Genomic DNA, 13,639 nt, shown 5'->3' with positions numbered 1-13,639 from the left:
AGTTTCATTTCCAAAGATTTAAAATCTTGCCATACACACATAAAAACATAATTATTTCCTTATCAAGAAAAAAGACTCAACATAACAAAGCCAACAAGTTATATTAATATATAATATATATATCTATCATTAAAAAAACTTAATTGCATATTTAGTCCCTTATGTTTATTTTAGTTTTTAATTTGGTCTCTTATGTTTAAAAAGTTTCATGTTTTGTCCCTTATGTTATATTGATTTTAATATAAGTTCGTCATTTTCGTTAAATTTTAAGTTAATTTTTTATAATTTTTTGTTAAATTTTGAATTAATTTTTTCTATAACTTTCACATAGTACCTTCCTAAGTTGTCCGCATATGCAAATCCATAATTAGTCACGTAGACGATTTAAATAAAAATTTGACTAAAAGAATCAATTTGAAACTTTTTAAACATAATAGACCAAATTAAAACTTAAAATAAACATAAGGGACTATACATGCAATTAAGCGTTAAAAAAAACAAGGCAAAGCCACGAAAGACAAAACTTCCATGCCTTCTAAGAAGGGGAGGAAGAGGAAAAAAAACACACCAACAAAAATATAACACCAAGAGACTGAAACCCAAATGCAGCAACCACTACACCCTAACACACCCTACAAGCAGCCCTCCAAAAAACACATGGAAGGAAGCCAATAAGCAACAACAATCACAGCAATTCAAAGTTAGCTAACTCTAACCAATGCAGCATTAGCGCGCTCTTATTTCGTTTTCTATTGCTTCTGCGCATGCATTGAACGATCTTTTTACAACATACTCGTTATCATTTTATGCCTTCAAATTTAAGATTTTACCGATTTCCCAAATTTCCAGTGCTTCGAATTCTTCATCCGTATATTCATCATCTGTACTACCGGAACTTTCTTCTATTCGTGATGGACAGTTGCCTTGCATCAAATTTTGTTTCGCCTTGTCTTGTTTTTTTGTTGGCTTGCTAGAGTAGGCTAAGGATGATAAGTGGAAGGAATAAGGTATAAATCTTCTTTTTTAGCCATAGTTACTCCAAAAGTCTCACTCATGTCTAAATCTTCTTTCTTCACTCCAATGGGAAGTTTCCAATCAAAGTGATACATCAACAATGCAAGGGAAAATTCAACATTGGCTAAACCAAATATGATCCCCGGGCATATTCTTCTACCAGAGCCAAATGGAATGTACTCATAATTATTACCCTTATAGTCTACAAGATTTTCAATGAACCTTTCAGGATAAAAAATTTCTGGGTCAGTCCAATGGTTTGGATCTCTTCCAATGGCCCAAACATTCACGATGACTTTGCTTTTAAAAGGTATATCATATCCATTTATCTGACATGCTTGTCCGCACTCTCTTGGAAGCAAAAATGCACCTGGAGGGTGTAATCTCAATGTCTCTTTTACAACATATTTTAAATATTTTAACTTCTCTATGTCACTTTCTTTGGTTATTTTTTCTTTATCAAATGCCTCTCTTACCTCTGCTTGTACCTTCTCCATGATTCTTGGATTTTTAATCATCTCTGCCACAGCCCATACTATGGTAGCAGCTGATGTCTCACTTCCACCTCCATACATATCCTTCATGATCAAGAAATCTAGTTAGTTAAAATGATTAATATCCAAAAATCATCCATCCCAATATATGAGATTTTTTTAGGCAATCCCAATATAAGAGATAATATATACATACTCTGGTCCTAAATCTTTTATCATTTTAGAGATTTGAAAAATAGATTAAGAACTCGTAAATATTGATAAGTTAAGTCATTTTTACTCTTATTTTGTTAAGAAAGAGAAAAATTCTTTCCTCCCATCTATTTTAAAATTTTCAAATTAACCCCTACAAATTTTATAAATTGCAAATTCACCCCTATTTTTTTCCAAAATTATAAATTGCAAATTAACCCTTTTTTTTTTCTTTCCAAACACACTATTATCTCATCTCTAATTATATTTTTAAGATAAAAAGAATCTCTAAATAGTTCAACTTAGATTAATTAAAGTATAATATATTAATATGCTTACCAAGATGACTGCCTTGACACTATTATCACTTAAACAATCCTGATTCAATAGCACATCTATAAGATCTTCCTCCATCTTTTCATCTTCATTGACCCTTGATTTATTAGCCTCCCTATGGTCATCAATAATGTTTTGCATTATCTTGTCAGCTTGTTTGTGCAACTTTTCAAGCTTAGGCTTCAATCCAGACATATGTTGAAGCCATTTAAATGAAGGGAACAAATCTCCCAACTCAAAACCTCCAGCAACCTCCACGGCTTCCTTTACGACCGAAATGAATTTCTGATTTTCCTTACACTTTTTTCCAAAGGCTAGTCTTGAAGTGATTGTAAATATTGTTGAAAACACTTCTTTGGTGAGATTAATTTGTGATCCTTCTTTTGAAGCAATCGATTTTATTAGATTGCTTATCTCTTCACTTCTAATTGGTTGAAAAGATTGGACACGTTTTGAACTTAATAGTTCTAAAGTACAAATTTTTCTAAGTTGTCTCCAATAATCACCATAAGGTGCAAAAGACATACCAAGGGAATCATAACTCATTATCTTTGAAGCTAGAATTGGAGGCCTTGATGCAAATACAAGATCATGTGTTTTCAACACTTCTTTTGCATATTCTGATGATGAAACTACAATTGTTGAAACTTCACCAAGTTTTAGATGCATTAAAGGTCCATATTTTGTTGATAAGTCTCTTAGCTTATGATGGGGAAGTGAACCTATAAGGTTGTGTATGTTTCCTATGATAGGTAGCTTCAATGGACCTGGTGGTAAATTTGGAGTTGAGTTAGATTTCTTGGTTACTATTTTGTTTGCTATGAACACAAAAATGAAAAGGGAGAAAATGGATGTAAAGTATAGGATTTGAAGATCCGTCATATTGGAAACAGAATTATGGCTCTCTTTGTTTTCTGATGAAACTCTTTGTAACTCTATTATATAGAACGTAGAAATTTCATAATTTTTTATCAATATCATATTGTTAGTGTATTACGTTGAAAAAACATGTTTGGTGTACTAGCAATATTTAAATTTATCCATGTTTTTCTTTTTTTATTTAAACTCGGTATCTGGCTTAAGTTCGAATAATCTGAGGGGACTAATTTTACTGTCCACTTTAATTTAAAGCTAGAGTTTTTTTTTTCTTTTTTCAGTATAAACTAACCCACTAAAATTAACATCAAGGGAAATTGAACATGAGACCTTGAGAGAAATACACTATAAAATCCCAAGTCAACATGACCGCTAAGCCAATTCAAGTTTGTTATGTTTCTTTCATTGGGAATTTTTTCTTTATCAAATATATATACCTCTCTTTTCTCAGCTCTTGCGTACCTTCTCCGTTATTTCTTGATTTTTAATTATCTCGATCATATCCTTCTAGATCAAGAGAACTAGTTTGTTTAATTAATATGAAAAGCAGCCATACAAGAAAGACTATATAATGGAGTATGGACCCGAAGACGACAGCCGAAGTTGATATGATGCGTCATAGAACAGTGGCTGTTCCTTGAGATGGGTGATGATGTACAAATTGGGGGTTGATTGCAATGTAAGTCCCACATTGCTAATTAACAGAAGAAAAAAAGGTCAAAAAAATTATATTGAACAGGTACCACATCGCTTAGAATGGTGAAGTAATGGGGGAATCAAGCTATATAATGAACTTAAATTCTTTATTTGTAATTGCACCAGTCGGTAGCACTTTAAGCTTATATCTGACTTTTTTATTTTTCTCTTGTACTCTTTTGTTATACTGTTGTGAGATGTAGTTAGGTATTTGCTTTGAGAGTGTGGGTGTATTGGGGTCATGGGGTGTTTGAGAGTGAATTCTATGTGTTGTAACAATTTTCACATAATGATATTCTCTAGTTGTCGATTTTGACAACGGCCGTAGTTTATTTTCCGGTTTTGAAATTTCCACGTTATATTTTTGTGTTGTGCTTATATTTTTTTTATTTTCTCTATGCCTATTTTTCCGGACATGTACTTACAAAAATTCCAATGCTCAAGTCAATTATGTTATTCAAACAACTAAAGTTTGACAAAAATACAACAAACTAGTGGGATACACTTGATGGATTGTGGACCCATCACAAGTTTCCATTCCGAAGTAAAGAAATGATGAAGTCGGTGTACTAAAATAAAATATATATTTTCTCCGTCTTCAAACGTGATCCAATCCAATTGTTATTTAGGAGTCAAGATTCGATCACATAATTTTATCTAACGTGATCCAATCATGTTAATAAAAATCACACAACCATATTCAATTATGCACCCATCACAAATTAAGTCTTCGTCTAGTGGAGAACAGTTGCCCAAAGTTTTTAACTTGGTCCGGTTCATAAATAGTCATAAAATTTCGGCACACAGATTAAAAAAATAAATTTCTGACATCAATCTTAATTAATTCGTTTCTCTAAAAGTTGTTTGACTTGTTGTGAGTGTGTCTCACCATTTATTTGTATTTGTATCTATACATCTAATGCTAAGGTAGGGATGACAATTTGACCCATACTCAGAGGATATCCGCAAAAATTACCCACAATGAGTAGGGTAAAAACCCGTATTTTGGGTACGGGCACGGATATGGGTAATTACCCGCAAAAATGAACGGGTATGGGTGCGGGTACAGGTACCTTAGTACCCAACCCGCCCCATACCCGCATAATATATATTTATTTATTTTATTTATATTATTATATTATAATATATGTAAATCAATTTAAAACAATATAACTCTACTAAACTATTACATATTTTTAATAAAAATATTTATTTATAACATAATATAAAAATAATGTGAATATTTAACATAAATATGAACTTTAACGTAAAGTTAGTAATAATTTTGTTTATAATTTTCATTAGTCAATATTAAAATCTTTGAAATTTTTTTAATTCTATTAAAATTATATAATATTTTATAATTGATCAATTTAATTTTAGTAAAAATGCGGGTAACGGGTACGGGTATGGGTACCTAGGTACCCATAGGGTATGGGGACGGGGGCAAAAGTTGTTACCCACGCGGGTATGGGGATGGGTACGGGTATTTTTTCAATCCGCGGGTATGGGGATGGGTACAATAGTACCCTACCCATACCCTACCCATTGCCATCCCTATGCTAAGGAGGCCCTTGAATGCTCTAGGATCTCTTTAGTAAAAAATAGCATATAGCGGATAAATTAATGCAAATAATATTTTCTCTTCATCCATTAGAAATAGAACACGACAGCTCATCAGAAAATGTTTTCTCTTCATTCCCATCAGAGGAGATTCAATGAGCCCATAATAAATTCTACAGTTGGAAGATCACATACCTGATAACCTTCAATCCATTACCTATAGCAAACTCGGGTACGCTTCTGCTTATAATTATGTTTTATTTTTTGATGATTAACATAATTGATTCTAGGGTTTATGAATCAACTTTAATTCTAACAAGTGGTATTGCTAGATTTGTGACATGTTCTGATAAGTTCATGAGAAGATGAACTTATGAGAACATGTGGATGCATATTTTATGCTTTGAACTCAAACCTATACACTAGAACACATAGTATAAGATAATTGTTTCTTTTGTTAATTATGTTAAATGTTTGTTATCATCAAAGCAATGAACCATATATTGCTTTGAACACATATTATTTCAACAATCTCTTCATTTTTTAATGATGATAAATAATTAATTAAAGTGAACAATTTCTTTTATTAAAAGTAAATTAGCATATTGTATACTCCTCCCCTTGAGTTATAATGTTAATGCCAAAATATATTACGTACTGAACTGAAAATATGTTTTTCACTATAGTGAGATGCAATGTAGATAAATTATAATTTTCACTTGAGTATGATTGAGTACGAAAAACTTCAACTTTCTTGTCATGTTATTGGTCATACATTGGATAATTGTCGTTACAAGAAAAAGAAGAAGAAGAAGAAACTTCACTATTCACTACTATACTCCAAAGAAGTATAACTGATTGGAATCAAGTACAAGTCATCCTTTCTTATAACAGATGCTCCAAACAGCTCAGTCATATCTAAATCATCACTTTTCATTCCATTAGGAAGTTTCCAATCAAAATGAAACAATAACAAAGCAAGAGTCAATTCCACATTTGCCATACCATAGTTTATACCCGGACAAATTCTCCTTCCAGCACCAAACGGAATGTACTCAAAATTAGTTCCTTTATAATCAACAGAACTATCAATAAACCTCTCAGGATAAAACCTCTCTGGCTCAGTCCAATATTTTGGATCCGTTCCAATCGCCCAAGCGTTGATTATTACCTTACTTTTGATTGGTATGTGATATCCATCAATCTCACAAGCTTGTCCACATTCCCTTGGAATTAAAAGAGGAACTGGAGGGTGAATTCTTAAAATCTCTTTGATAATTGCTTTTAAGTATTTTAATTCATCAATGCATGTTTCATCAATTTTTCCTGTTTTTTCGAATATCATTCTCACTTCAGTTTGTGCTTTCTTCAATACTCTTGGATTCTTCATCATCTCAGCCATTGTCCAGTTTATTGTAGTTGCTGCTGTGTCACTTCCACCTGTGAAGATATCCTTAAATGATGGAAAAAAAAAACATATCAAGTTATAGCTCTTTTTGGATATACAACTTAATTTGTGCTTATGCTTATCATATAAGTGTTAAAGTATCAATTATTTTCATATAAGCTTTAAGCTATTTTCATTAGCTATTCTAAAGAGCTTGCGGAAGAAGGTGAAAAAAAGTTATGAACATATCATAAACTATATCAGCGGATAAGTTCAAATAAGTCAATTCATACAGACCCTACAGAAAAATAATTATTCACATGTATATGATTTTGGAAGAAAGTATATATGCTTACAAAGAGTATAGCCTTGATATTTCTTTTAGTTAATGAAAGTTCCTGATTGCAGCTGCTACCTTCTTCAAATTTCAAGAGAATATCAATCAAATCTTCCTCTCCTTCAACTAAACAATCTTTAGTTCTTGACTTTGTTTCTTTATGATCATTGATAATCATCTCAAGTATTCTATCAATATTTTGATGCACCTTCTCAAGCTTAGATCTCATTCCACTAAAGTTTTGAAGCCATTTTGTCGAAGGAAACAAGTCTCCAATATAGAAACCACTAGATAGCTGCATAACTTCTCTTACTTGCGCTATGAACTCATCTTGCTCAATGTATTTTTTTCCAAATACTGCCCTTGAAGTGATTGAAAACATCATTGATACAACTTGTTGAGAAAGATTAACTACTCTTCCTTCATCGGAAGCAATATTTTTGACGAGATTACCCATCTCTTGTTCCCTTATTGGCCGAAAAGATTGAACACGTTTTATACTTAAAAGTTCAACGGTACAAATCTTTCGAAGTTGTCTCCAATATTCGCCATAAGGTGAAAAAACTATATCTGTTGATTCATAAAAGATTATCTCTGAGGTTAGTGTATGAGGCCTCGACGCAAATATAACATCATGTGTTTTCATTATTTCCTTAGCATGTTCTGCTGAGGAAACAACAACAACAAAGAGTTCACCAAGTTGAAGATGCATTAAAGGTCCATATTTTTTTGCTAAATCTCTTAATTTTCTATGTGGTGGAGAGCCAATAAGATTAGCTATGTTTCCTATGATAGGTAGCTTCCATGGCCCTGGGGGTATATTTGGAATTGAGTCAATTTTTTTGTTTTTCTTCATTAGTTTTAGCGTTACAATGATTGAGATGACGAAAATGAACAAAATGGTGAAAGGGTAAATTGTTTGAAGATCCATATGTTGATAATATATGAAGAGAGTAATTAAGTAATTGAACAAGTTTTTCTTTTTCTAGTTTAGTGGTGAAGAACATTAATTCTTTATACACATATATATAGAAACATTGTGGAATCTCTGGCTTCTCTGCAATTAGTGTTTTTCTCTAGTTCCTTTTGTTGCTTGTATTGTTTTTTGGAATCTTTGCAATTAGTATTTTTTTTTTTTTTTTATGTCGCAACAAATGCTACCTAATCGTTTCTTGTATTTTATAATGGAATATCCGGAATAATTAGTATTTTATTCATAAGTCATAGCTAGTGGTGACAATGTAAAACAAAAGTTTAAAGACCTATTTTTGAATTTTTTTAATGGCAATATATATATATATATATATATATATATATATATATATATATATATATATATATATATATAAATGAAGAAAACGACAATCGAGTTCAGTACAATAAAATAACAAAATAAAATCAAGGAGAGTATAAGAAATACTACTCAAATACAACAAAAGAGAGAAAAGGGAAAGGGAGGGAGAAAGCAAACCAAAAATACCAAAGGCAAGCCAACCAGAAGCATCCGCACACCACACTCCACCCGACCTATTTTTGAATCTATATATATTGCTGAAGTGGACTTTACAATTTTTGCGGTATTTTAATTTCAATTTGAAGATGGGTCAATTATCTTAAATCATAAATTATTTTGTAATATCAATAAAATATTAATGCTATATATAACATTTACTATTTAATACTTTATTTTCTTTCGATATTGTTTTAATCTATACTTATATATAAAGAGGATACAAAAAATTTTGATGTAAATTTTTCATAATACCAATAATATTCTTGCTTTTTATTTTTTTTAGCAGCAAAAATCTCTTAATTTTTTTACATAATATCCTTGCTTTTTATAATAACATAAAATATTTTTTTTTACATAAATTTATATAATAGACATAGACAGGCGCGAAACGCACCCTGTCCGGCCGCTAGTGTACAATAATATTGCTTAATTTGTTGAAATTGCTAAAATGATTTATAATTTGAGTTGGAGTTAGTAATAAAATAGCTATTTTGTTTCGGTTGGTTGAACAAATGGCAAAACCATTAAAAACTCATACACACAAATCGGAGGGATCGGGGATTGAACTTCGGTCATAATATCTGACACTAATAATTTCGACATTTCTGTCAGTTGAACTAGGATTTGTGAACATAAAATAGCTAATTTATTAAACATAATAAACAAAATAAAAGTCAATGCAAATAATTTATACAGTATAAAAAAAAAAGAGCAAATTAATTCGTCACGTTAATTAATTAGTCAACTGCCCGTTGTCGTTTTGTGGATGTCTCCTTCTTTATCTCACAGTTGCCATTGCCTTTGACTTGTTGGTGTTTCTGGCTCATTTTCTCGCACCTTGATACCCTGGTTGTTTTCTTGGTTGGTTGAGATATGCAAATTTTACGGTTGGAATGTCTTGCATTGTATAGGTGTTTTTTTTTTGCAAATATATTATTATTAATAACTAGAACATCCACTCGTGCACATAATTATAAATTACGATATGATAATTGTAATAATATAAGGTATATGAAAATTTTTGAGTAACATTAAACGATAGTTCAACAATAATTTTGGATAAATATTCATACAAAGGAAGGTATATTGTGGAAGACTTTCTTATAGAACACATTCGAAGTCTTAGTCGTATCTTCGTTGTCATCGTCGATGATCAATATTTTTAATCCTTCTCTAGAAGTAACTCTTGAAATCACAACATACAGCTGAAAGAAATCATAAAAGGAAATTGTCTCCGTTGAAATTTAAAAGGAATTCTTACGTCAGATGGTGTCAGAGAAAATCTAGGTATGAAAACCTGATCACCAATATTACTTCCTAAAATAATTTTTCCTTAAAGAGCATGTTTTCTCAATCTTTTAATAATAAGTCTTGTTCCATTACATAATCCTAATTTTTTATTCAAATTCCTTAATAGCATAACAGGAAATTCAACTTTAAGTCTCAACTTGTGATTTGGGAGTCCCGACGTAGAAATCGTGTTCAAAAATTCGGGAGTATGAACATCATCCACTGTTTGACCATCTACATTATGTGCGAGTGAAGTATCATAACTCAAATATGTTTTTTCTTCACCAGGAATTAAATCCAACATATAATAATTTATTGTGTCGACTATTGAATTTTTAGGAGCTAATAATGCTAGCAACACACTTTTTAACAAACACTCCAACACACTCTCTTTTATTGGTTGAAATTCACATGGGTCCCATAAAAAATGTGGACCCATATAACTTTTATGGGACCCATATAAATTTTAACCAATAGAAGAGAGTGTGTTAGAGTATGTTTGTTAAAGAGTGTGTTGCTAGCACTCCTCGTAGCTCTATTTTGGAAACACGTTATATCGTTCACGTTTTGTAAAAGTCTGGGATATGTGCTTTCAACGATAGAATCAAGAGGATCTCCTGAATTTGGAATCAATAGATCTGATGGAATGTCAAGTTCTAAATCATCGTCGTTGTCATCTTCGATTTCTCCATCGCCAACACCCAAAACTCATTCAGAAAACAATCTTCTTTATCCGGAAATGTTAGGATACATTGTTAGCAAAAAAAAACAAATGTGAATCAGTGATTTTTTTCGTAATTAATAATATAGTCACGTTGAGATATACCTGGAGTCAACTACTATTTGCATAAATATCACTTTGATATATATATTTGCAGTAATATGATCAATCATACTCCTCAACATGAAGAAACTTTTAAGTTTAGAAAAACATAAAAAAAGTATATTTTTCTTAGCATGTTTAGTTAAAAAAAAGTAAATTTTAATTTCAATGATTTTTTTCTTTCCGTAAAAAAAAACTAAGAAAATGGTTAACATATTTAGTTAATTAGTAAAAAATATTGAATTAGGATAAAAAATCAAAAAATAAATAAAACACTAAGAAAATGTATGAATTGATGATTTGCTAGATTTCTAATTATCAGTTTTAATTGTTTAAACTGTGCAATATAATTTGATGGTGTTTAATTGTTGTATGAAATTTTTCCTATGAAAATCAATGGTGCTTATCAATTATTGCACATAATTTTAAACACAATTGGTATACTTGTCATAGTGGTTGAAAAATTGCCTTGCATTGAAGGGTTGTTGGTTCGAATCGTAGTCAAGATAAAATATTATTATTTTTTAATAAAAATTGCAAGATAAAAGTGGAGGAAAAATAAATTAGGTTTATGGTTTGCTTGTGTATACAAGCTTATAATATAAGAGATTACTAAGACCTGCAAAAGGGCTACAAAAAAAATGCGCTGTATATAAGCGGAACATAAATGAAAATATCAAAACAGACATTACTTAATAGAGGTCAACTTTTAATCTCATTCTTAGAAAGACACTCTTCAGCTTCCAGATTATTAAAGAAGACATCAACCGACCTATAGAGATGTCATTAGACGACACTAACTCTCGATCTCGAATCAAAAGTGATCGGCCAATCAGAATCCAAAAAACAGCTCTTTGAATCAAAAGTTGATGGGGCATCAGTAGAAAGAGAACCTGGGAAAATAAGTCTTGGTTCGCAGACCGCCTCCAAATAATCAACACTGACACGGTAGAGATCAACCAGATACAAAGAAACCTGCAAATCTCAACAGATTTGGAAACCATAGAGACTCATAAAAATCCTGCAAATCTCAACAGATTTGAAATATAGTCAAAGAATCAAGTATCGTAGAAAACAAATCACATGCGGCATCAATGTGTGCTTTTTGAAATAACCTCTAAAAAATAAACTATAAGTTTGTAAAATAAGATATAAACTCATGATGAAAATACTATTATCAAATAGATCTTTTAATTTATAAATTATAAGACATAAATTTTATAAACTAATTTATTATTTAGCCTCTTTTTGAAATTTTGTCCATGAGTATTAAATGCATTAAAAATCCTTCATTAGCAAAAATACATAAATCTAGAGGGCTACTAAACCTAGTAGCTACTAATATGGGGATTAGGATTGCCTGCTGTAACTGTTCACGCAGTTACACGCAGTAAGAAATCTCAGCCGTCTAAAAGCAATCGGACGACTATGATTGATTAGAGTAATTTAAACACAGTTTAATCTCAGCCGCTTATATTGATCGGACGGTTGGAACAGACCTATGTTAAGGCCAAGTGTGGCAATGGCATGGCCACACCAAAGTTTTCAGTTTTTTTTAATATATATAATATATAGTTAAATATGTTTTGTCCTCGTGAGTTTAATTCAGTTGGTTAAATATGTTACGCAAATGATCTATGTGATATAAACTTTCAATCCAACGGTGTATTTTATAAAATTTATATCGGTTAAAACGTTATTGAGATGTGTAACATTTGATGTCAAACTAGTTGGTGTCATTTAATACTGACCCATATATATACCTATATAACACTTCAAAATATATTTTTAAAAAACACTTTAAAAATAATTTTAAATTAATATATTTAATTTTATACAGTTATATTTATATATTTGAAATAGTTAAAATTAATATATAATAAGTGAAACAGAGCAACAATGAAAATAGAGCGGAAAAGAAGGATGTCAGAGCACCAATGAAGATAGAGCGGGAAAGGGGGGTGTCACATCTTTGTAAATATAGTGATACATTATTTATTTTTATATAGAATGTAATGTTTGTATATATGTGAGAACTTGAGTTGGAGGGTCTGCTCTAAATACTTAAATACTTAAATAAGAAGAAGATGATTAAAAAGAAGACAGTGAACATTGCACATAAATTTCAAAGTGAACACTAAGTTTTAGTTTTGATTTACCTTCACCGGTTATACAAATCGGATGCAAATAGGTTAATCGACGAATCACTTTAAGAATATTTTGAAAACCATGATATCAATTCATCTATTTGTTTGGTTTCTTAGTATTTTGTAACCTTTTAGGCCAGTTTAGTACTCCTTACTAACATGTGCCTTTTAATAAAATTTTGCACTTCAAAATAAAAATAAAAAATTGCACACTCATATCATACATTTTTATCGAGTTCAGGTTCCCTCCATTTATTATCTCTCCTTTTATTTTCCATTTAGAGAGAGATAGACACAAGGAAAAATTAGTGGGGTCCACAAATTAGTGGGACCCACTAATTCTTAATGTGTCTATCTCTCTCCAAATGGAGAATAAATGGAGGGATAATAAATGGAGAGAACTCAAACTCATTTTTATCAATGATAGTTGACGGTGGTTCTGCAAGTGCACAGAATTGCTACAAAGTAATAAAGTGATAAGTTTATCGTTCTCCACACGGATTGTGCCAAAATTACTAGTTTCGCTTAGGAATGATTTTGTATTAGCTTTGGTGTTTGAAAGGTATCTTTGCGGGTAATAGTAAATGACATGAAATTAAAGACAGAAAATAAATTACTGAGAAATAAATGTTGTGTGTGTGATGTGACCACACGGAATGGTTAAGTGTAGTCGGATCCCTCCCTTAAATATCAAATATTTTATTTGATATTTAACTAGTTTAGAGACATGTGCATTCGCAAAGATCCATTGATTTTCATTATGTACTTAAGTTTATTATTTTATGGTAGAAAATTTATTTATAATAAAATATTTAAAAATTTGCTAAAAGATATCGTTAAAATATACTTGAAAATTAATTATCGTGCTCTTGAAAAAATTGTTAAATTAATAAATTTATTTTATTAAAGTTTTTGCCAAAAAAATGTTTACTATATATATACATAGGCCTTCTTTCATCAACCAAAAAGAG

The 13,639-nt window shown here is 30.8% G+C and overlaps 2 protein-coding genes across 2 annotated transcripts; both read right to left on the bottom strand.

Annotated features, from left to right (window-relative positions):
- Positions 1–389: 389 nt before the first annotated feature.
- LOC123912957 (cytochrome P450 71D9-like) lies at positions 390–2,972 on the bottom strand. Its single transcript, XM_045963547.1, has 2 exons — positions 2,040–2,972; positions 390–1,592 (listed from the first exon to the last, which is right to left on the bottom strand). Exons 1-2 carry the CDS (start codon positions 2,916–2,918, stop codon positions 981–983), a joined length of 1,491 nt encoding a protein of 496 aa, XP_045819503.1. The 5' UTR covers positions 2,919–2,972; the 3' UTR covers positions 390–980.
- Positions 2,973–5,895: 2,923 nt separating this feature from the next.
- LOC123912956 (cytochrome P450 71D11-like) lies at positions 5,896–8,013 on the bottom strand. Its single transcript, XM_045963546.1, has 2 exons — positions 6,915–8,013; positions 5,896–6,624 (listed from the first exon to the last, which is right to left on the bottom strand). The coding sequence occupies exons 1-2, from the start codon at positions 7,824–7,826 to the stop codon at positions 5,995–5,997; spliced, it is 1,542 nt and encodes a 513-aa protein (XP_045819502.1). The 5' UTR covers positions 7,827–8,013; the 3' UTR covers positions 5,896–5,994.
- Between the last annotated feature and the right edge of the window lie 5,626 nt (positions 8,014–13,639).

The sequence above is a fragment of the Trifolium pratense genome, linkage group LG3 (genome assembly GCF_020283565.1).
Source record: "Trifolium pratense cultivar HEN17-A07 linkage group LG3, ARS_RC_1.1, whole genome shotgun sequence".
NCBI classification, from domain to species: Eukaryota; Viridiplantae; Streptophyta; class Magnoliopsida; order Fabales; family Fabaceae; genus Trifolium; species Trifolium pratense.
Note: the sequence above shows the minus strand (reverse complement) of the source record. Positions and strands in the feature narration are given on the sequence as shown.

Bases quoted from the DNA above. Each gene is read 5' to 3' on its own strand.
- LOC123912956 (XM_045963546.1), bottom strand. From the start codon at position 7,826: ATGGATCTTCAAACAATTTACCCTTTCACCATTTTGTTCATTTTCGTC. The intron at 6,625-6,914 runs GTAAGCATATAT...CCATCATTTAAG, and splicing joins ATATCAAGGCTATACTCTTT to GATATCTTCACAGGTGGAAG.
- LOC123912957 (XM_045963547.1), bottom strand. From the start codon at position 2,918: ATGACGGATCTTCAAATCCTATACTTTACATCCATTTTCTCCCTTTTC. The intron at 1,593-2,039 runs GTAAGCATATTA...TTGATCATGAAG, and splicing joins GTGTCAAGGCAGTCATCTTG to GATATGTATGGAGGTGGAAG.